The following is a 22,971-nucleotide window of genomic DNA, read 5'->3' as shown; positions in this document are numbered from 1 at the left end:
AATTTAGAACTATTCCTTTTAAGCACAGATCTCAAGGAATTTGTCTAATTGGAAGAACTCAAGGCAAGGGTATCCCATGCCCTCTTTGGTCACCATTCTTATACATAATTTACTGGTTTCATGTGTTTAATTATATTAACCCATAATTGGTTTATAATTGTTGCATTTTTCTTATATTAATCCTAGTTCTAAGATATGGTAGAAAGATGAAGGTGATCCCTTGGACGAATGACACGTGGAGGGTGTGATGTGAGGGGACAATTGAGGGGTTTAATGGAGCTTGTCAACTTGGGATATTCATGGCCATTTTGACCTATCTGTCTGTGGCCTCTCTTTCATGCTTCAGCTTTACCATGCATTGGTGTCTCTTCAACTGTTGTGGATATTATGCTTCTTTTCACACTTCCTACCTTTTCCCAAATCTACATCATTGCTAACCACACTGCTTCACATATCATGCATGCTTTCATGTAGGCAGACTGGCTGCTTTTCCTGCATGTATCTGAAGTATATCCCAAACGAGGTACCTTCTTTCTAAAGGTACAATGAGGAACTAAATCTAAAGGTCAAAATCAGAGTGTTTTGAGGCTTCATCGAGGTGGATTCTTACTTTCTGCAATTGTAGACAGCCACGTACGAGATTTAGTACCCACCCATGAATATTTTTATAATCTATTCATTCAATTCGGGACTAATTGTCTATGGTGTCATAATTCTCCTCACTTAAATCCCTAACATCTTCATCGGACCCATGTATGTTGTGCCTCTTGCGCCACATAGTGCTACTAATAACCTGACTTTGATTCGACCTTCATCAGGGTTCTTCATATTGCTCTTGCTCTCTTTTATTATATATTTCTTGTGTGTACCATCTCTGGTGCATCTTGTCAAACCACTTTAATTGGTGACCAAATTTCTTGGTCTTCGTCCCAAGAAAATATAAGGCCACGTCATTTATTTGATTAATTCCCTTTTAATTTTTGTTTACTCTTATTGATGGGGTCGTTTGGGGCTTATTGTTGAGTTGCCCAACCCTTTGTTATTTGTTGTAATCTCTTGTTTTATCTATTAAAAAAAAAAAATTAAAATTTTAAAAAATAAAACTTGCCTTTAATACTATTTGTCACAACTCAAGAAAAGTCCTAGCCTTAGTGACTCTAAAAAGACTAATCAAATTACAGTTGAAGCTCAATAAAATCGCTTAGAAAGCCCTGGATCAATTAATCTATAAACATCTTTATAATCTATCCACTCAACTTGAAACTACTTTCTAGAGTTGTCAAATTAATGTAATACGTAAATGTACGTATGATTGACTTGTGCAACTATGTGATGTTGAGATGGCATAGATCCAGGGTCTTGAGTCTAAGCACGTGTAGGGATGGTGTAGCCAATACAGATGTTGATGCATGTAAAAACAGGTTTTAAACCCAATGAGTTCCCCGAGGAAATTAAGAGTGGTGACAATGATTACTGGCAAAAGAAACTTGGGATGTATAGCCAATCCTTGATATGAAATTAACCCCAAGAATTAGAGCAAAAAGATAGGATAATTTTGCCAACCCCAAGAATCCTGTCCATGCACAGTTTTGAGAAACTTTCTTTTATTTTTAACACCCTTTCTGTATTGATCCAAAATATTCACTTTCTTGGAGTGAGAAAGCTCTTTTATTTTTAATCAGCCATTCTATGTAGAAGTGAGTATTAAATGGCCATGGCTCTAATCAACAAGCTCCAATTGAGAGCTTTGGTCTTATTCATTTGCCTGTTTGTCTCTGCACTTGGACAGAACCTGCTAAGTTGTGATACTACATCTCCAGATGCTTCTGGTTACCAGTGCAATGGAAATTCATCACAATATCAGTGCAGCACATATGCAATTCTGCGTGCCAATTCCTACTACTCGTCTCTTTTCAATCTGAGCTTTTACTTGGGCATCAGCCGTTTTGTGATTGCAGCAGCAAATGGGTTTTCTGCAGAGACAGAGTACCTTCCAAAAGACCAGCCTTTCTTGATTCCAATTGACTGCAAATGCAAAGGTGGTTTCTCACAGGCTGAATTAACAAAAACTACCATAAAGGGAGAGAGCTTTTATGGCATTGCTGAATCGCTGGAGGGCTTGACAACCTGCAAAGCCATCCAAGAGAAGAACCCTGGAGTCTCACCATGGGGGCTTGGTGATAAAGTTAAGTTGCTGATCCCACTCAGATGTGTCTGTCCTTCATCTGAAACAAATCCGAAGACAAGATTTTTGCTGTCTTATCCTGTAAGTGAAGGTGATACAATTTCTAAGTTGGCCATCAAGTTTAATGCTACCCCAGAAGGCATTATACGTGCAAATAAAAAATCATTGCATAACTTCAGACCAGAAGGCCTAATACCTCTTACGTCTCTTCTTATTCCGATCGACCGCGAGCCGATCGTTGGTCCTCTTGCAAAACCTCGACAACCCAATTTACATTTTCCGGCAACCAGCATCCCTGTAATTAGTCCTCACAAGAAAAAGTCCAAAATGTGGAGGATCGGTTTATATATTGCAATTAGCGGGGTTGCAGCTGGAGTGAGCATTGCTATTGCAGCAGCCTTTGTGGTGATCATACTGAAGAAGAAGAAGAAACAAAATCCCAGCAAGGGAATAGATGTGGAGTTACAGCAGCTTAGTCTCAGTGTGAGAACAACAAGTGACAAGAAAGTGTCGTTTGAGGGATCTCAGGATCCTCTCGATGGTCAAATCATGGATGCTACACCCCGAAATATGCTGGTTGAGACGTATACTGTTGAGGAGCTGAGAAGAGCAACAGAGGACTTCAATTCAAGTAATCACATCGAGGGATCTGTGTATCATGGTCGTCTCAATGGGAAGAACCTGGCAATAAAGCGCACGCAGCCAGAAACAATCTCAAAGATTGAGCTTGCGCTTTTCCATGCTGCAATTCACAATCATCCCAACATACTTAGGCTTCTTGGGACATGTTTGACAGAGAATCCTGATTCATTTTTGGTGTTTGAGTATGCCAAAAATGGGTCCTTGAAAGATTGGCTTCATGGTGGGTTGGCCATGAAGAACCAATTCATTGCCTCTTGCTATTGTTTCTTGACATGGGCTCAACGGCTGAGGATCTGTCTCGATGTAGCCATGGCCTTACACTACATGCACCACGTAATGAACCCAAGCCATGTTCATAGAAATGTGAAGAGTCGGAACATCTTCTTAGACGAAGATTTCAATGCAAAAATCGGGAATTTTGGCATGTCAAGATGCAATATTGAAGATGATACAGGGGATCCACAGTTTTATTCAAGTAATCCTGCCTCATGGAGTCTGGGGTATATGGCTCCTGAATATGTTCGCCAAGGTGTTGTTTCCCCAAGCATTGATATTTTCGCGTATGGAGTTGTTTTGCTGGAGGTTTTATCAGGTCAAACGCCAATAACCAAGCCAAATGACAACGGAGAAGGGAGTGTTTGGCTTTCTGAGAAAATCAAGTCCATATTGCAGTCAGAAGATGCAGATGAGCTAAGGGAATGGATGGACAGTGCATTGGGCGACAACTATTCATTTGATGCAGCTGTCACATTGGCCAATCTTGCAAGAGCTTGTGTAGAGGAAGACCCTTCATTGAGACCAAGTGCCGGAGAAGCTGTTGAGAAATTATCAAGATTGGTGCAAGAATTACCAGAAGCAGAGGATGTGTTAATGTGTGAAAGCTCTTCCAAGCCTTTAGTGAAGGCATCAGCAAACAGTCTGTGAATAGTCAACAGGATTCCAAACAAATTAAAAACCAGTTTTTGTTCTACTTCTAGTGTTGTTTAAATTATTTTAATCTAAGGCTTTGTGGCTTCTTGATAAGGTCGGTGGGATCCTGTAATTATGCTATTAAAGAAACACTACTTGAAACAAAAAAAGGTGTAGGTTTCTAGCTACTCTGTATTCTCTGTATCTAAATAACACAATGCTTTTATTCTAAATAAACTGAATTCGACACATAGTTGAAAAGCTACCAAGTTCATTCAACCAAGCAATTTGTTTAACATTTTTTATGATGGGAAAATGCTAGATTTACTGTCCCTTACTCTTTGTCATGGCAATGCGACGTGGCACTGCCACGTTAGCCCCTAAAAAACTTTTACGGAAATGGTAGTGCGATTTGATACCATGAAAGTATGAAACCCAAAGATGTAATTTGCCAACTCTTTACCAATAGAGGTTTTGGATGATTGTTCTCTCAAATGTAATAATATTATTGATAACCCCGCCTTTCTTTGTAATCTGTCTTTTTTTTATGATTTTTATTTTTTATTTTAATCAGAGTTTCTGGGTTTCAGAATTTAAATTACAAAAATTAGCCAGCGAAGGATTAATGATGGGTTGGATAATAATAAATTTTAGCATGCGATAATCATGAAAAAGCGTAAGTTCACCTAATATCACGTAATTTTATGATTTTTAATCGCTGCTAAAAAGAACATAAACAAAAAAAAATCGAAACAGAAAAATGAAAAATCCATGAACTTGAACAAAGTTCAGCACCCCCAAGGCCCCAACCACGTCAGTCTAAGAAAAAGCAAAACTTTTCATGCTCCATCTGTAAATAATATGATGAGTAGTTTATATTTTTTTTTGCTTGCTGCCGTACTGCCGAAAACACTTGGGAGTGCTGCTATTATTTAGAAGATGGGGTCTTTGTGCTTTTTGTGTTGTCATTGGGGAGATCTTTGGAGTTGAAATCCTTATTCTTCAACACTTCATATCTTTGGACAGTTACTTATATTTCTTCTTTTATGATAAATTATTATGATTTTCTTGTTCTTTTTTTCCCTACTATCTAACTAACTTCTCTTGTATACTGCCTATGTACAATAGAATAATTATTCCTTGCTAATAGTCCATCAATTATTTGTAAGCAAAATTGCTATTGGAACGGCTATTCCTTGCTAATAGTCCAGCAATTGCCACCGCAGCTCCAACTGTCAAAAGGTACAACATGATTTAGAGGTATGAACAAAAAAAATAAGCTAAAAGAGCAAGAAAACTGTAGCTCGATTGTCACAGCAAAAATGATAATCCTTGTATAAACCCGAAAGATGAACATAACATACCCGAAAGGACCATAAGTGTGCGGTTTATAAGTCTGTGGTATTGCTTGCGGCCTCTCCCAGATTCAGTTTTAGGAATGCTCAAATGAGGGTGTTCTGCAGCACTTACAATCCTAGAGAATATATTATTGAGATTACCCAACTTGGTACTGATAGGAATGGGAGCCTCTATTCCCATGTCCTGACTAACCTACAAAAGCAAAATTGCATTGACAATATATAAGATATAACAGATATGATTAACAAAACAATATTACTCTCATAATCATCACCATCATAATTACTATCACTACCACGAGTACCATGTATTTTCATAGTTATGCACAAAACCACATGAACATTTATCTAAATATGTAGATATCATTTTTCAACCAAACCCATAGAATGCAGGCAACTTGAAGCTAATGTTACTCGAATAGATTTTAGGAAGTTTGTTGGATCATTTTTATTTTATAACCATTGGTACTTTTCCCAGAATGTTGAATTTAGGCCACATCGTCCAAGTTTTGGAATTTCACCATTCACCCAACTTGTCTGACCAATTTTTCCAGCCAAATTACTAGAAAAATCAGAATGCAGATTTCACTAGTGAACAAATTCTAGAATGTACTTTCTGCATATGGACCTGTTCATTGGACTTTGGAGAGTGTTAATTTTGTTTATTGCTTAAATAGTTAACAACTGTAATTTTAGGTGATCTTGTCTTAAGTCGTATATGCCATGTACACCTTTGTAATACTTTTGTTCCAAATCTAGAATTGGTAAAAAAACTTGCCCATGTATGTCAAGTTGCTAGTTGCAACTAAATACTCTAATTAGGGGTAAAAAGGCGATTGCGGTTAGCGGTTAGTGACAAAAACTGTTAACCGCTAGGTGGTTGACCGCCCGATTAGCAATTAACCGCATCTTACTAATCACTTTTTTTTGAGCCGGTTTTAGGCCTTTTTTTTTTTACCGGTTTTGAGAATTAGGATATTTTTGGGCTCACTTAATTTTTTTTTTTTTTTTTCCTTTTCAAGGCCATTTTAGCATAAAAAATTGCTATATACCACAAATTGGGCCGAATTGCTACAAAAAGAGCCCATATTGAAGGAGCCCAAAAGTAATTAATATTAAAAAAATGCAACATTTACCAATATTTTAGACAAAGAATTAAATACAACATTAAAAATGATTACCACTATACTGTAGGGACTTATTGTCATATATTATATGAAATATAAATATATATATTTAAAAAAAGTGGTTAGCGGTTTTCAAAAACTCATTAACTACTAAACGCTAGGCGGTTAGTGGTTTTTAATAACCGCTTTCAAAAGCAGTTAGCGGTTCTAAATTTTCACCCCAACTCTAATCAAATTGGTCTAAAGAGTTGGTCTAACAAATTTAGTATTATCCACTAGGGAAAAAACCTACATGAAAAAGCACTGGAACGCCAAGCCAACTATAGAAGCCATTACACTCGGAGCAAGCAAACAACTAAACACACTAAAAATAATTTGTGGATAATGGAGCAAGAATAGAACATGCATACGATATTATAGTCGCTGAAAAAGATAAATACCCTAGTAGAATTTAGTATGGCCATGGGAAATGAGTCCAGATCCTCTTTAGCTGCCACAATGAGGCAAGGCACCTCAAAGCCAGTATCTTCACCATGGCTAGCAACTTCTACCAGCAACTGTGTCGCCCTATCATAACTGTAAAAGTAAAATGTATCAATCCTCAGAAACTCCTACATACAAATGCAACTGTGAAAATAGTACTGGTCATACAATATACATATTGAAATCATGTTTAAAGCAATCGTATGTTCATTTGCCAATAAATTTAGTAGCTTCAAAAGTGACTGTCAAAACCTACATACACGCATGAGCCTTGGATGCAGATAATTTAAAACGCTATTTCATTAGGACCTCTCCATTGTGACTACAGGTAGCACCAACAATAAGGGAAATTTCATACGGAAGTTACAGAATAGAAAGGATAAAAAGAATAAGCTATAGCATTCTAGTCCATATGCTTTGCAACTGTCTACTAAAGGCACCACAAGGTTAGTAGTAATATTAACAGACATGCCTAAAACAATATTAAAAAGACTAATATTAATGCACGACTCTATATCGAAATATCAAGTTTGAAAAGGCCAAACCAAATTAGAGTAAGAGAAGGCTGAATTTAGAAAGTGCAAAAGTTCAACACTATTTAACAAATACGTGTTACTGTGATTCATGCTATAGTTGAATACAATAACAATAAGAGCCTTCTATTTACCTGTCATGAACAAACACTGCTACATCACAAGCAGCCAAAGATTCTTTATCTGACAGCAGTTTAGCAGTTCCCTCTTCAGGTATCTCTCTCAATATAAGGGTCTTTTTTTTCCCCTGTGAAGAAAATAACAAACACATACTCAGACAAAGGGGTGGGATATGAACAAGATTAGCAATTACAGCAACTGGCAGAGCATTTTGATTTACACAAACATCAGATAAGTGGGGGAAAAAATCCAAATAGTGATAAACTAAACTGCAAATTCCAATCGGATACGGAGGTTACGTGGAGACAAAACCAATGGCTTTAGGTCGGCCCTACCTCGAGAAACAACAAATAAAAGGTTTCTTTGTGAAATATAATCCACAAATCAGTTGTAAATTAATTAAAGATACAGAAATTATCTTAAACTTGCTATTCTTTTGCCTTATAAAAATGCTTACAAGACAAACTTATAAAAATAGACAGACCAAGAGCCACCATCTGCCTGAGTTAATACCACACACTGATTCAAATAGTTACAGCAAACAAATTATACATTACTCGACCTCAGAATATAGATTCATCTGCATCTACATAAAGGACAAAACCTTATTGCAACTTCTACAGAATGCACAGCAAGTATTAGCACAGATCTTGTTTGATAAGACCAATGCACACACATAGCATGTGTTCAACAGGAATGTCAAGGTGCATGATGTAATAGCACTCACCATAGGTTCATCAACAACATTCACCGCATAATGATCTTCAAAGTCGGTTGAAGTATATTTATCAGAAAAATACCTGCATTTCACATTTCATCAACAACAAATGTTATATTACTTGGTCACAAAAACTAAATTAACAGGAAGTATCAGATTTAAAAGGATGACTCGGAATACCTTCCAATAAAAGAACTTAACAATGCAGACTTTCCAGCCTTCTTGGGACCAAAAACAAAACACTGGAAAACATTTCTCTCTGTCTGTTGCTTCTTCCTATCCAAACGCCTTTTTCTAGTCACACGGAATGCAGATAAAGGATTGCCAGGATAACCAACGTATATCATATTCTCCATGCTCCGAGCTGGGTCTAGAAATGTCATAAAGGCCCACTGCAATCACATATTTGTCACAAACTTAAGCATAGGTTACCAGAGAATAGAAGAATCACAATTGTTTAAGAATATTGTATATTTATAAACATTTTAAAATCTCAAAAACGTGTATATAGCATAAGTGTAAAACTTTACATATTATGGGTACGATAGCTAGATTGAGATCATAATTAGTTGGTAGACCGATTTAAAAACTTCCAAGACCCCTACTCAGAAAATGAAAAAAAAAAAAAAAAAAAAGAAAAAAAGAAAAAGGCGGGGGGGGGGTGGGGGGGGAGGGGGGGGGCGCAAAAGAAAGACTGAAACGCATACCATTGACAAAAAGCCATCGAGAGATAACCCTCCAAATTCATTTTTCTGTGTAGCATCCACATATGGCTCTCTCTCCCAAGGACTGGCAAAAGAAGTAGGTCAAACATCCAAACACTTTTGTGGCTAATCATTTTAGTTCATAAGAAAGAAATAAATTAACCATTTGGAATAAATCATAGACCAAAAATCCCATTAAATATTACAAAACTTCACAAGAGGGGAAAGGAGGCTAGGAGGATGAGAAAGGGGCAAAATTGTGGGAATGCAGTCACACATAACAGAATATGCATGGACATATCTGTTAGCTTTATAGCAGATTCAAAGAGAGACTGAAGAATGCCCAGCTTATAATTTAAAAAGAAGAAAAGCAACAGGAAGAGAGCACCGTAAAATAATAAGTATTGACAAGAAGCCTATATTTACAAGCGAAATCAAATTTCCCACTCCTGCTCACTTGTGAGATGACAAACTTCCCAACTGATGAATTTTAAACAATAAATAGATTTTCGCCAAAAACCTTTAAAAAGACAAGTAAATGAAAATAAACACATATAATAATAAACAGGAAAATAAAAAATATAAATTTAAAACAACTCTAAATTATAAAATAAATATATAAAAAATTTTGTACCCTTTTTGAATGGTAAGAAAAAATTTATTTATTTTTTCTAATGTAGATAAATTTTTTCTCACCATTCATCACAAAGGTAAGAAAAATTTTATTTATTTTTTGCCAAAAATGAAAATAATTGCACAGCAACCAGGTTCCAAACATTAATAAATTGATACATCAAAATTCAAAATACTAAATATTTGTGCAATTTTGAAATTTTTATATATATTTTTTTACAAAAAAAAAAAAGAAAGAAAAGATTTAAACAAAAGACACTAAAACACATTATCTACACAACAGATGGGTAGATTGTCAGCATGTGCATGTTAATAAATAATGCATCTTGTATATATGCAAGGTACCTAATAAGTATTGTTAGCCATGTACCATCACTTCAACAAGTAACTAAGCCATGATATACTAAGGTAATTACCTTAACCATCTTTAAACATTGTGAAGCTAGTATGACCAATAATGACTTACAATTGCCATAAGATGCACTAGTAGCAAATTTGATGAGGATTATCATGCTGAACCACTCAATAAAGATGAACCAAAGGATGGAAAGCCATGCAGATTGATCAAGTGAACAAGATTTCTCACAGTAGAGAAATATAAGAGTTGTGACAAAGTAAAACAAGCCAGATAATATTAAAAGATACTAGTGAAAACCAAAAATACCTTTCCGGAGCATTAGAAAATATTTTGCCAATCTCATGAGGATTCAGCTCCCCATCCTACGAGGGAAAACATACATTGATCACGATTTTAAGAGGTAAGAACTTGATAAACTATTTAGTTGCTTGAACAGTCTATCACAGTAAATACTGAATAAATTATATTACAAGCTTATAAACAATGAAATTGGAAATCAAGTACTTATAGAGCACAGAATAACACATACAGGTTTGGTACTATACAATTCAAAGATTTCCCTTAGAAACTCGGTGGCTTCATTTGTTAGCTCCACACTCTACACAAATGAGAAGCAACAGTAAGCATTTTAAACAAACATTGTATGACTCAGAAGGAAATGCAACAGTTTCATTTGCAGGGTTTCGAATGGGTTGGGTGATATATGATTTGTATATTATTACGTAATATATTTGTGTGTGAGCGTGTTATATATCAAATTCGAATTGACCGGTGTTTCATACAAGTTCAAACTCCATGCATATGGATCATGGTCAGAAATTTAGGGTCTGTCCACCTCAAACCAAGCTTTACGCGTGAAGAAAAATCCTGGATACCAAGGCTGAACAACCCAGATTCAGGAGGCACATTTTATTGAAGGTAGGGCTCAGTCTAATCACTAATCGACCAGATTGGCCATACTTGGCAATTAATTTCATTTCAAGATCTAAGTCCAACAAACATTTACTCACAAGTAGAGGACAGACAGAGAGAACTAAGGCTTTATTTTGATCATAGAAATCAAGTTAAACACTCTCCACAAGGGGAACCACTCTAAACCAAGCTAAAGTAGGCACAAGCCCCCAAGCCTCCAAAAGTTTTTCCAAGTAGGATGCTAGTATACAATTAAAATACAGAAAACTTAAGGTCAAACCAATCGCATGCATCATAGCATGATTTGAAGCCCAGCCCCAGCTGAAGCCATACCAACCATTGCCATCATTAGAAAGAAGGGTAACACCAAATTCTGGCCATCTACAACTATGAAAACAGATAGACAAATAATATTCCTTAAAAAGGGGCCTAGTGCATAAAATTAGTTAATGAACAGCACTAGCACAGTGACAGCTAAAACTCATCCCTACAAATTACATGACGTTGCTGCAATTATGAAAACAGAGACAGACAAATCATATTCCTTAAAAAAGGACCTTGCGCATAAAAATAGTTGATGAACAGCACTAGCATAGTGACAGCTAAAATTTATCCCTAGAAATTACATGACATTGCTACAATTATTGAGTTAACATAAGGGCTCACATATACTTATCAATCAATATGAATATAAAGGTTCACATTAGCTCCACCTGCAAGAAAACTCATTTGATAGGGTTCTATCACTTCTCAGAAATTCATTTTGTACTAGAAAATTTAAGTTGGGATTAAGGCTTAGTTGAATTGGGTAAGGATTATTATCAGAAAAATTGACAACGCAGGGCAAAGACATTCTTTGCAGTAGACAATTAAAAACTTAACTACATTCCCCACACTTCCCTAAAACAAATAGATTATTTCAGCACATAATAAATCATTTATCATTTCAATTAAAGTCATTGCTACTATAGTAATTGTAATTTCCCCCAACGATATATTACCTGATCAGGAGCTCGTTTGAGAGTTGATGGGATGACATCCTCTGCAAGTTTGATATCATTGTTGTATCCAAATTTTCGTAGAATAGTCCATGTTATCTCAAGATGCCCTTTATCTATGTGCAGTTGATGAAGAAAAAGGAAACCTATCCAAGTAATCCCACGTTCATTGACTCCTTCACCCAGTTTTTCTAAGACAACCCTCTTAAGACCTACTATTTCAGAAGGTTGTAGTGGAGAATTGAAACATTTGACCTGTTTACAAGTATTATTAGTTCCCTCATTTATCTAGCAGAAAATACCAGGACTCTGATAGGTGAGAAACTTGTTTGCAAGCATTACAAGATCATTCCTGAATTGTCAGGAACATCATACTTGGACATAAAACAATCAAAAAACTCAATTCAGTACAAAAGTAGCAAACATGAAAGCAAAAGAAACCTGAAAATCATTCAACTCTGCATCATTGAGGGCACCATCCCTATCATGATCACAAAGAAAAAATATCCGCTTCAAGGCTCGAACAAATCTGGGGCTCAAAGTCTCTGCTTCCATATCAAATAGTGGACCAGCTGGATGAAGCACAACTTTTTGTGCATAGTAGAAAACTTCACGGGTCTACAAAATTAATATAATTCAACATTAAACTCCAAACATTACAACGAGAATGCAAGAATCAAACATTGCCTCAGATAATCAGAGTCATCCAACTAAATGAGGGATTAATTAAACTGAAATCAGATCCTAGTAGTCACTAGCTTGAACTGAGTCCCTGTTGCACAAAGTAAAAGTTAAATCAAAACAAATCTATTACCATACAAAATCCAAGTAATGAGGCGAACCAAAAGGGCAAATAATACACAGGCATAACTGTATACAGTACAAGACTGCCATGCATGGCACATTTAGAACCTATCAGATGCCTCTACAGTGTCCAAGCCAGCATCTTATCTTCAGGGACAGTTCACATAATTAAAATGACATAATCAATATAAATAATAGCTACTTTGATCTCAAACCAGATTTTACAGAAGAAAAAAATTACAATTCACTCTTTTTTTTATAAGTAATTGCAATTTACTTTATTGATCAGACTAGTTCAAATTGTCTTGATATCTTCAATACCTAATCTTTAAGTCAAATTCTCAAATTCAATCTTTTTTTAAAGAACAGAAAGAAAGTAGCTAATGGTTCTTATTTAATATGGATTTAATTTGATTTAAGAAGCTGATCCATGTTCAAACCTATTGTAACCATGTAAACTCTTAACCCATGGCATCAGAAAAAAAAAAATTCAAGAAAATCAGAAAATATTATTTGCGCACCATTTCAGTATAGTATTATAGTTATAGTAGAAAACTGATGTTTCCACAGGCATTTTTGTTACACACAAAAAATAATAGTTGCCTAAAGACCCCAAAAGCTTTACCTTCTCTTAAAATATTTTACCAATTTACCCAAATTGGGAGTACTTGGGTTCCCCCTTTGTGCTTCATAATGATATGATTTACTTGTCAAAAAATATATTTTACCAAATACCGAAAATGAATATGTTGATAAGTGCTGGAATTCAAACATAATGAAGCTCTGCTACTGTGTCTCTAACAATAAAAACAATTGTATAGTGTTATGATAATCCATCTGCAAGACTAGGATATTGTAAAAGAATTGACAAGTATGAACCACAAAGGAACTCAACAACACAGGTAAAAAATCATTAAAAGAAAGGCAGACTGAGAGAAAAGAGCACCAATAAACAATACCTTATATTGTTTAAGTGCTGAACATTCAATGCTAGTTTCAATCTCAGGAAATTTTTCCATTAGTGGTGACATCACCTGCTCCAGGCTCACCTGCCGGTTCTCATCTCTCAAATCCAGCTTACAACCTACCACCATAACTGGGACTTTCACCTGCTCATCAATTTGAATCATAAAAATAGAGTCAAAGTCATGGTGGCCCTGTATATTGCTAAGGGAAACAATTTCCAAAAACACAGAAACACAAGAAAGCTAAAGGGCTCAAATTAGTACAACGCATGATTTTATACTCAAGCTTAGACTCTGCTTGTTTTGATGTAAACATTTTCCATATTTCCAGGTGTTTGGAGTGGAGCACACTAACACCCATATCCCTCATTGCACACCTCGAGCAAAGAAGTCAGAGCACAAGTGCTGTACCCCCCACCCCACCTACCACCCAAGCAAAGAAGTCAGTTCCATGTAATAAGAGTTGAGCAGAGCCAATTAAGACCAAGTTCAAGTTTATCTGGCACAAGTTTGACACAGAGGACGACATGGGGTTGGAATACAACAACAATGCAAGGCATGTTTTCGCAAAGAAGAAAATATAAGAAATGGACACGACCTTTGAGACGCCATAGATGTGAAAATCCATGGCAACTAAAAATATGTGGTGGAATCACACACACAGAGGGAGAGAGGTGGATTGTGTATGATGCAGTTTATACGGTTGTGTTTTGTGTTCCCTTTTATTGTTTGATATGATTATTGTTTTTACTGATTCTGTGTTAAGTGTTTTGGTGTGTGAATAGTTTTGGGCAATTAAACTACCCCCGCGGGGGGGGGGGGGGGGGGAGGTTGGTAAAAAATTGAAATTACACAATTAAAATTAATGCAAAGTAAAAGAATAAAATTAGAAGTTATGAATTTTATGAACAAATTGATGTTAGTAATGTTTTAGTTTTTTTTTTTTTTTCTTAGAACAATAACTTAAATAGTAGATTTCAGAATCATTTAGTGCGAATCAAACAATGAAAATTACTTTCAACATCAGTTTAAGGTGTCAATGAAACACCGAAAAACCATTAGTTTTCCCAAAAAAATATTTTACATCGAAACAACGGACCCTTAAGGTATCCAGAAGAGCGTGTCCTTCTTTCAAAAAAAATGTCCCTGTATATATTTTCCATGAATCAATATTTACAGAAGGAAAATGAATACGAATAATAATGAAGGATAGAGACCTCTAGTTTACAAAGTTTTGGAAGCCAGAAAGTACTCAATCGTTCAAATGACTGAGGCTCATCGCATGCATAAGTAAACACAACTACATCAGCCCGCTTCAATTCTTCGGCGACTTTATAATCATTCTCCACACTGATTGGGAAAAGGGAACGATCAAAATTCAATATTAAACTGGAAAATTAGTGCAATTGCCACAATAAAAAAAAAAAAAATTATATAACTCTTTTCCTTGTCATCCAAAAAGCAAGAAGCTGAAACTTCTACGCTTTTCCTGCTTCCAACAAGCTAATTGTACCAGCGTCAGTCAATTTTTTTTCTTCTTCTCAGTAACCAAACAGAGATTTCAAATAAAGCAAGAATAAGCCGAATCTCACACGATATAAGGCAACATTCAGAATTCAACATCATAATTACACCTTTCTTTTCTTCTATTTTCCTACACTTTCTAAGCAACCAAATAGAGCATACCGAGACGAAGTGTCTATGATCGTGATGGGCACGCGGTCGGGGAAGATATCCTTGGGCAGCCTCGTCGACGGCAACACTGGCGGCACATTCTTCGGGAATTTCTCGGCCGCTGCCGTCGCAATCAGGCTCGATTTCCCGGTGCCTCTTTCCCCAGCAACCACGATTCGCACCCCGGTCTTGAGGTACGGGTTCGGAGTTCCAGCTGAAGATTTCGCCATTGAAGACGCTGCAAAGGAAAACCCCAAAAAACCCTAATTATAAACCTCGCGCAAATGCGATGGCAGGCTTCAAGGGCGAAAAATCAGATTCAGTGAAGAACTTGCGCATCAGAATAAAAAATAATAAAAAAAAAAAATTAGTAGTAAATCTTCTGGGTGGTATGGTCAGTGATGCGACGGAAAAAAAAAGGTGAATAGTAAGGGTTTGGGGCGTGAAAATAGTGAGGGAATGAGTGGAGAGGAAGAAGAGAGGAAAAAATAAAAATAAAAAAACTGGTGTTTGAGGTTGAAGAAGACTGTGATGGAGGTGATGGCACGGAGGTAAATAAAAAAAGACTTTGAGGTGGAAGATTATTGCTACCTTGTGTGTTATGTTGGAGCTTGAAGAACACAACCTGAAAACCCTAGCTATCGCTGGTGTGGTGGCCACTGTTATGTAGCTTCAGACGTAAACTTTTATATCAGAGCTTGGGCATAAAAGGCGCGAGCTGAATAGGAGTTGGAACATCAGAAGAGAAGAGACGGAAAATTGCGTTTCGTGTTATCAGACTCTGCGTTTTGTTTCGTAGAGCTTAAACGCACGTTTTGAGTGTAATGCGTGTGTGAAACGTGCGTTAATATGGGCCCAAGTGTTAAAGTTGTTAGAATGGGTCGGGTAGTTTGTAATTTAAGTTTAAACCCTTGGCCCAGTCTCACAAAAAGAAAAAACAGAACACATTCCTTTGACAGCATTTGGACAATGTTTTGCGATCTTCTCAACAAAGTTTTTACACAAGAACATAAAGCAACCTTAAATCTCTTCGCTCTTCACACTTCCATCTTGCTTGATTTCTCCTCTAAATCTATTTACCCCTGCAAGTTTAACACTCATTAGCACTTCCAAACATGACTAACAGCAGTGTCATTCTTATGTGCACATCAAATAGGCTCTTCCTAATGTATTGTTAAACAATTGTAGAGAATTCCAAATCCATTTACATAGGCCTAACCGGTGATTCCTTTCTTCTAGTCATATCATCGGAAACACATTGGACAGAAAGGAGAATTTCCTTTTGACTCATCTATATACACATTTGTCGCCGGAATGGAAAACTGCAGTAAAACATGAGATGGTCTTTTTGAATGATCCACATTTATGAGAGTCATGAACCTTTCATTGAAAAATTTGTGGTCGTCTATTTTGACGACATTCTTATTTATAGCCATAGCTCGGAGGACCACATTGACCACATACTGCAGGTATCTCAAACCCTCAGTTTTGAGAGTTTTTATGTTAACCTTAAAAGTGTGCTCTCGTGCAGGATAATGTCATATTCTTAAGATTTATGGTGTCCTATAAAGGTGTCGTAGCTAATTCGGAAAAATTTCGTGCCATCACTGATTGGCCCCTCCCAAGTACATACACGAGGTTCGTGTAGGAAACAGAAAATTGGCAACATCTCCATTGATGATAGATAAGTTAGGTGCATGTTGTCAATATATATATATTAATCAACAACAATTAATTGGTTATAGGATCATTAGAATCAGGTTTGTAGATAGATATTATAAATTTACTAACTTATAAGTTTCTGCATGAAATCCATACGGCTGGCTTTCTAGGATGCGAACTAGTTTGCAGTCAAAGTTCTCTTTGCCCCATGGTTTCTCGTTAAAACTTCGGAGCATAGCGTCTAAAATTTTATAAAAAATAGCTGGGAGCTTTCATAGTATATATATACAACATATTCTTCGTGAGATTTTTTCTGTCGTTAAATAAAAAACAAAAAAATTAATATTAATTATATATATATATACAACATATTGGATTATCTAATTTAAACAATTTAGAATAAATACCTTCTGGCCTGGAATTTGAGCAAAATGTATATGTACGTTGTGCAAAAACCAAATGATCGACGGCTCGCGGGCAGTTATTGTTTTGAGGAGCAATATCATTATCGTACGCTGCTTTCGCGGTCAAATCTATCCTTGTAAAGCGACTTTCTCAGTTTCTCATGGTCCTGTGAAGAATAGAGCCCTTTGTAATTTGTTTTGCCAATCAAAGAAGCCGTAAGCGGGGTCATCCAACTTGAGAAAATTTTCAAATTGACATACACTTCGGTTTCTGTATTCTCCTACCAAAGGCAAGAAACTGAGTTTGTCTAGCTGATTGTATATTACTGTGCTCACTTTTTCCAACGTTTTACAATCCCTTTGGGATCCTCGGTAATAGGGAAAAATTGCCAATCATTTTTTTTTTTTAAATCTTGACCATCTATTTTCATTCAATAGTTACCAATCCGTCACATGTTTTACTTAATATAAAATAATAAAATATCATTTACATTTAAAAAATAAATATAAAATAAAATAAATTAAATTATTAAAAAATATGGGGTGGTTTGGCCACCCCATATTCCCCATAGGGGGTGGTTTCCCCCAAAGACTGGTTGGGGTAGCCAAAACCATTCCATGGCCCTAAGGCCAAACCCAAAAAAATTTAATTTATGGGTTTAGCTTTAGGGGTGGTCGAACCATCCCTTGGGACCCTACAGGTGGCTTCGGCCACCTCCAAATATCGGTTGGGAGTGAGCAAACCACAGGGTGAAGCCACCCCAAATTTTGTGATGTTTAATTAGAATGAAAAACTGTAAAACATCCATTGACATATAATACTGGCCTAACCTGTGATTCCTTAATTTCTTCTGGTCATCTCATCGATCGGAAACACATTGGACAGCTAGCAAGGAGAATTTCCTTTTAATTAACTCATCTTTTTAGCTTTTACAGCATTAAGTGAACATAATATTCTATTCTTTTGTGTAACACGTACGAATCCTGGAGCTTGAAATTGAAATTGCAACAATGATCGGCCAGAAGCAGACGATGTGTTAACGTGTTTAGTGAATTGATCAGCAAACAGCCTGTGAATAGTCAAATGGATTCCAAACAAATTAAAAACCAGTTTTTGACTTTTTGTTCTCCTTCTAGACTTCTAGTTTAAATTATTTTAGTATTCTAAGGCTTTTGGCCTTTTGATCAGGTCGTTGGGATCCCGAAATTAAGGAGCACAACTTCAAACAAAAACTGTGTTTTTTTTTTTTCTTTTTTTAATGTTGCCATGCTTCTACGAAGAGAAAACTTCCAGCTCCGCCTGAAATCAAACATGCTTCAGCATGTAGCTAGAACTAGAAGCACAATTATAATCTCAAGTTTGAGCTCCACCCAGCTTCATATATATGATATATTAAACTGGATTAATATTTTTCTTTGAATGGCTGGTTGTCATGGTTCGTGAGAAACTATCTCGTCAGTCGTCAACATCCACATAAACTTGGCCGAAACTAGCCGCCTTTGCCACAAGATCGAAGAGTAAAGGAAAAAAAAAAAAAAAAAAGCACTTCTCCAACAGTCAAATTTATTAAACTGGCGTGGGTCCAAAATGAATATAATTTTTACATATGTCCAACTCAATTTCTAAGAAATCTTCTACTACTGTACGAAAAAAAAAAAAAAAAAAAAACTAATCATATGGCGGGAAATTCAAAGAAAATATAACAATAACCAACAAATAATCAATGAACAACAAATTAGTGAAACGAAGGCATCACAACATCATGGTCCGAAACTCATCAAAGTTGAGGACCCCATCACCATTGAGATCAAATTGAGCAATCATGGTCGTACACTCGTCAATACTCTTGGACTCACCCAATCTACTAAGCATCCTCTTAAGACTCTTGGGTGTTATACACCCACACCCATCCATCTCATACATCTTAAACGCCTCCTTCAAATCATTCACCTTCTCTTCCTCTTCCCCTCCTTCCAAAAACCTCACGAAGTCCTCCAACCCCAGCAAGCCGTCCCCGTCCGAGTCGACCAACTCCACCACCGCCTCTGCCTCTGCCGGCGAAATCTCCCCGCCTATTGCCTCAACGCATTGCTGCAGCTCAGAGGGTGATATCTTCCCATCTCCGTTGTCGTCAAAGTGATTGAACACACGTTCGTATTGTGTGCGATTGTTGTTCATGCTCTAATGGAAGCCTGTGCACAACAAAAACTGTATTGAGGATTTGAAACGGAACCTGTTTCCTCGTGAGACAGGCATGTTAGTATATATATGAATATGATGCCGCGTGTCGTGAGTTGACCATCTAACTTCTGAGACGGGTCAACAGAAATTTCGGGGTGAGACATTGGTCTTCCCAAAAGTACAAACCTTGACATCTGCAGAGTACGTACCTTGTCAACAATGGGAGGAATTATTTATCCAAAAAAAACAATGGAAGGAATTATTTTTCTCATACCAAAATTATGAATCTAGACGCTTGCTCTATTTGAAACTGTTAAAAGACGTGGTTAAATTTTTTTAAAAAAACTATTTATGTCTCTTGGTTTCACGCCAAAGAATATAAAATAGTGTTTAATGACGTGTGTGTATACGCAACAGGTTTCTCTCTTTTCTTGTGTTTTTTCTTCAGTTGCCACTTAAAGTCTTAAACCCAAAAAACATGGGCTTGATTGACCCCATGCCAAATGGGAAACCCGAAAGTGTCTTCCAAAAGGAATCAACGCAGAAGAAGCTAAAAAGGTCTTCAGATTATGGACAAAACAATAACAAATGACCGACTTCAACGTTCCAGAGGATGATATATAAAACCGTCCAAACTACCTCAACCATCAATACGGGGAAATAGGGGCGAAAGAGTTGCTTCATTTATTCCATTGACTTCTTAATTTGTGAGAGAATTATGATCTTTGGACCCACTTGCTTGGGTGGGTGGACGGACAATTCAAAACGTGTTTAAATTTCTATATAGGGAGAGACTCGCAATTTTTTTTTTTTTTTTTTTTGAAAAATTCTTAACTCTCATAATTTATGACAATAAGAGAAACTTATTTGTAATTTAAAGTGAGAACATTTTGGTCTATTTTGTTTTCTCTTCTCAAGTCTAAGATATTAACAAACAATTCAAATTACAAAATATTATTTAAATGACACATCAAAATATTTTTCAAACTAAAAAACAAACAATGCTCTCAAAATATATTAATACCGTTGAAAGAGCTCTCTTTCTTATCCTTCACTTTTGATCAATCTTTCTTCCTTTTTTTTTTTTTAATTGATCCAAAACACAAGCAATCTGACATAAATATGCTTTAATAAATCGAAATACTTGTGTTGTTTGCTGTCTATCCGAATCACAAAACAACCATTCTTTTTTAGTATGCTGATTTCTTTTTCTTTTATTATTATTTTTAGAGATAGTATGTGTATTTCAATATGCTAATATATTGGCGTATTGAAGCATGCATATTGCATATTATTCTCCTCCTTGTAGCCTTTTTTTTCCGTCTTCAATTAGAAAAAAAAAAAAAAAGAAAAAAAAAAGGCATTCATATTCAACAAGTTCTAATATAATACTAATTTTTTATGCTGTACACTGTTTGTAACAAAGTGAGGACTAAAAGGATAAATGCGGCAACTGTGGAAAGAACAGCCCATGGAGTGTTGAAATAATTGCGCACAAGCACCGCACGCCATCTCGGCCACCTGCATCGGCGAAAACTATTTACTTCATGGCAAATGTTTTGGTAATAGTAGTCCTTTACATAAGTGTTATGGTAAAGCTTGTTGAAGAGCTGGGCCGCATCCTCATGATTCAACCAATTAACAACTATCTGATTATCGATGAGAATATCCATGTCCTTGGTAGTGATAATGAGGTTGTCTAAGAGCATGGCATAGGAAGTGACCCTAGCTTCACATTTGGGGTGACATTGTTCATAGCTGATGAGATTTCGAAAGGCAGTTTCTGTTAAGTCGTGAATTACTATTGGAGGAATTTCTAGAACGCCATCAATAAATTTTATGTCCAATATGCTTTCAGACGTACCCCTTTTGAATTTGATTCCAGACTTCAGTAGACTCGTAGCAGAAGGCAAGAGTTCCCACCCCTGCATTCTTTCTTTCTTTTCTTCCACACTTGATAGAGTCGACAATTTTCTGAATAGATCAACCAAATGTTTGATGCCTTTGAGATTAGTAATTTGAACCTGCGGGGGAGGCAATATTCTATAGGATAAAAAGTGGTAATGAAAGAAATATGCGACAAGTAGACATAGGGGCATGTCATGATTAGAATCCTTTGTCAAGTCGAACAAAATCTCAAGTACCATCCAAGGTACCTGGTTTTCTAGCAATATCAGGTCATGACCTAGAAATTTGCTCATACATGACATGGTGAAAATAGGGTCGTCTTCTTTTCTAAGCTCCTCATAAGCGTGCTTGAGGAAGAACTCAATAAGAAAGCAACCATCAACTACCAAAATTTTCACAAGTTCTTCTGGGCTGTAATCAATTGCTTCAGCATAACACTCACGTGCCTCTTCCTCCACCTCTATGATGGAAGTGATGAGAGTTATTAGCATTGTATCCGGAAATAGTGACCGAGAGACAAGGCTTTGTAAATACTCAACTTTAATTTTTTCTGTGGCTTTCAAGTTTAAACTGCCATGATGTAGAGGACCAATAGAAAAGGCATTGGGGACAAAAGCTTTTTCATTATTCCTGTAGAGAATGGCTGGGGTTTTGAAGATACAACACTTAGGCCGTGTGAGCAAATCATGGGGCATCATATCTTCTATTGAAGACACTAAGCGATCGATGTCAATTATAACATTATCTCCTTTGTTCATAGCCATGCGTTGAATTTTTTTTCTGTTATTTTTTGCCATCCTAAAGTTGTTTCTTTTGGAGTGACAAAAAATGTAAAAAATAAAATAAAATAAATTAGTAAAAAAAGAAGAAGAAAAGAGATTTGAATTTTTAGGCTCAATTCTCTTCAAATATAGCATAGAAAAAAAAATATTATCCATGCGCTTATGAGCATAAGATTCATACAAAAAAGAGTATTAAGCTGAAAAAAGAGTATTAAAGAACACATAGTACTACAACTCAAACTACTACTTCATTATCAATCTTTTTCTCAAACTCTAAATTGTATCAATATCTCCTATAAATTGGAAAAAAAAAATGTCAATGCCCTCCCAATGAAAAGAATACCAATCATAATTTTTTTCTTTTTTTTTTTTTAAATCTTAAAATAAAAAACAACCAACAAAAATCTAACAAAACAAAAACAAAAAATTAATAAAAAACAATAATTTAATAAGCTTTACGACAATATTAGTGTCTATCAATCAGGATCCCATGCTATATCTATAGCAAAATACATATAATCTAGACCGTTCATTTTGAATGAATGATCCAGATTACAACAACACATAATTAGAGAGATCGAAGCCACACATTCAAGTAAAAAAAAAAAACAAAGAAGGTGCCTAGCAATACTTAAGGTATCAATATCTCTAATTTAGACTGCTCATTTAAATAAAAATCCAGTGCATTCCCTTCAACTCGGCCGATATATCTTCCATTCAAATTAATTAGGAATTAAAAAGATTACTTAGAAATGAACCAAGACAAAGAGAAAGAAAGTACTACCACTTTACTCACAATAACAAATACGTACCTTATTTGAAAGTTGAAACTGTGGATGCTTTGTGTCCTTGTGAGGCTGCGTGCGTGCTTAAATATATGTTATGAACTTATGATCACGCGGTTTAACAA

General features: G+C 36.0%; 4 protein-coding genes across 4 annotated transcripts; 1 reads left to right on the top strand and 3 right to left on the bottom strand.

Annotated features, from left to right (window-relative positions):
• Positions 1-1,708: 1,708 nt before the first annotated feature.
• LYK2 (Protein kinase superfamily protein) lies at positions 1,709-3,824 on the top strand. The gene has a single exon (XM_059596546.2). It carries the CDS (start codon positions 1,709-1,711, stop codon positions 3,749-3,751), a length of 2,043 nt encoding a protein of 680 aa, XP_059452529.2. The 3' UTR covers positions 3,752-3,824.
• Positions 3,825-4,820: 996 nt separating this feature from the next.
• On the bottom strand, positions 4,821-15,819 carry LOC132182578 (mitochondrial Rho GTPase 1-like). Its single transcript, XM_059595863.2, has 15 exons — positions 15,715-15,819; positions 15,136-15,361; positions 14,667-14,799; positions 13,444-13,593; positions 12,122-12,298; positions 11,684-11,935; positions 10,300-10,368; positions 10,077-10,132; positions 8,783-8,864; positions 8,256-8,467; positions 8,085-8,157; positions 7,372-7,484; positions 6,662-6,797; positions 5,101-5,287; positions 4,821-4,968 (listed from the first exon to the last, which is right to left on the bottom strand). The coding sequence occupies exons 2-15, from the start codon at positions 15,351-15,353 to the stop codon at positions 4,895-4,897; spliced, it is 1,932 nt and encodes a 643-aa protein (XP_059451846.2). The 5' UTR covers positions 15,354-15,361; positions 15,715-15,819; the 3' UTR covers positions 4,821-4,894.
• A 3,059-nt stretch (positions 15,820-18,878) lies between these two features.
• LOC132181081 (putative calcium-binding protein CML19) lies at positions 18,879-19,403 on the bottom strand. Its single transcript, XM_059594140.2, has one exon. It carries the CDS (start codon positions 19,366-19,368, stop codon positions 18,943-18,945), a length of 426 nt encoding a protein of 141 aa, XP_059450123.2. The 5' UTR covers positions 19,369-19,403; the 3' UTR covers positions 18,879-18,942.
• Positions 19,404-20,762: 1,359 nt separating this feature from the next.
• On the bottom strand, positions 20,763-22,049 carry LOC132183315 (UPF0481 protein At3g47200-like). Its single transcript, XM_088516985.1, has one exon. It carries the CDS (start codon positions 22,041-22,043, stop codon positions 20,763-20,765), a length of 1,281 nt encoding a protein of 426 aa, XP_088373111.1. The 5' UTR covers positions 22,044-22,049.
• Positions 22,050-22,971: the final 922 nt, after the last annotated feature.

The sequence above is a fragment of the Corylus avellana genome, chromosome 5 (assembly GCF_965113065.1).
Source record: "Corylus avellana chromosome 5, dhCorAvel1.hap1.2, whole genome shotgun sequence".
Taxonomy (NCBI): Eukaryota; Viridiplantae; Streptophyta; class Magnoliopsida; order Fagales; family Betulaceae; genus Corylus; species Corylus avellana.
The sequence above is the reverse complement of the archived record's forward strand: the minus strand, read 5'-3'. Positions and strand labels throughout refer to the sequence as shown.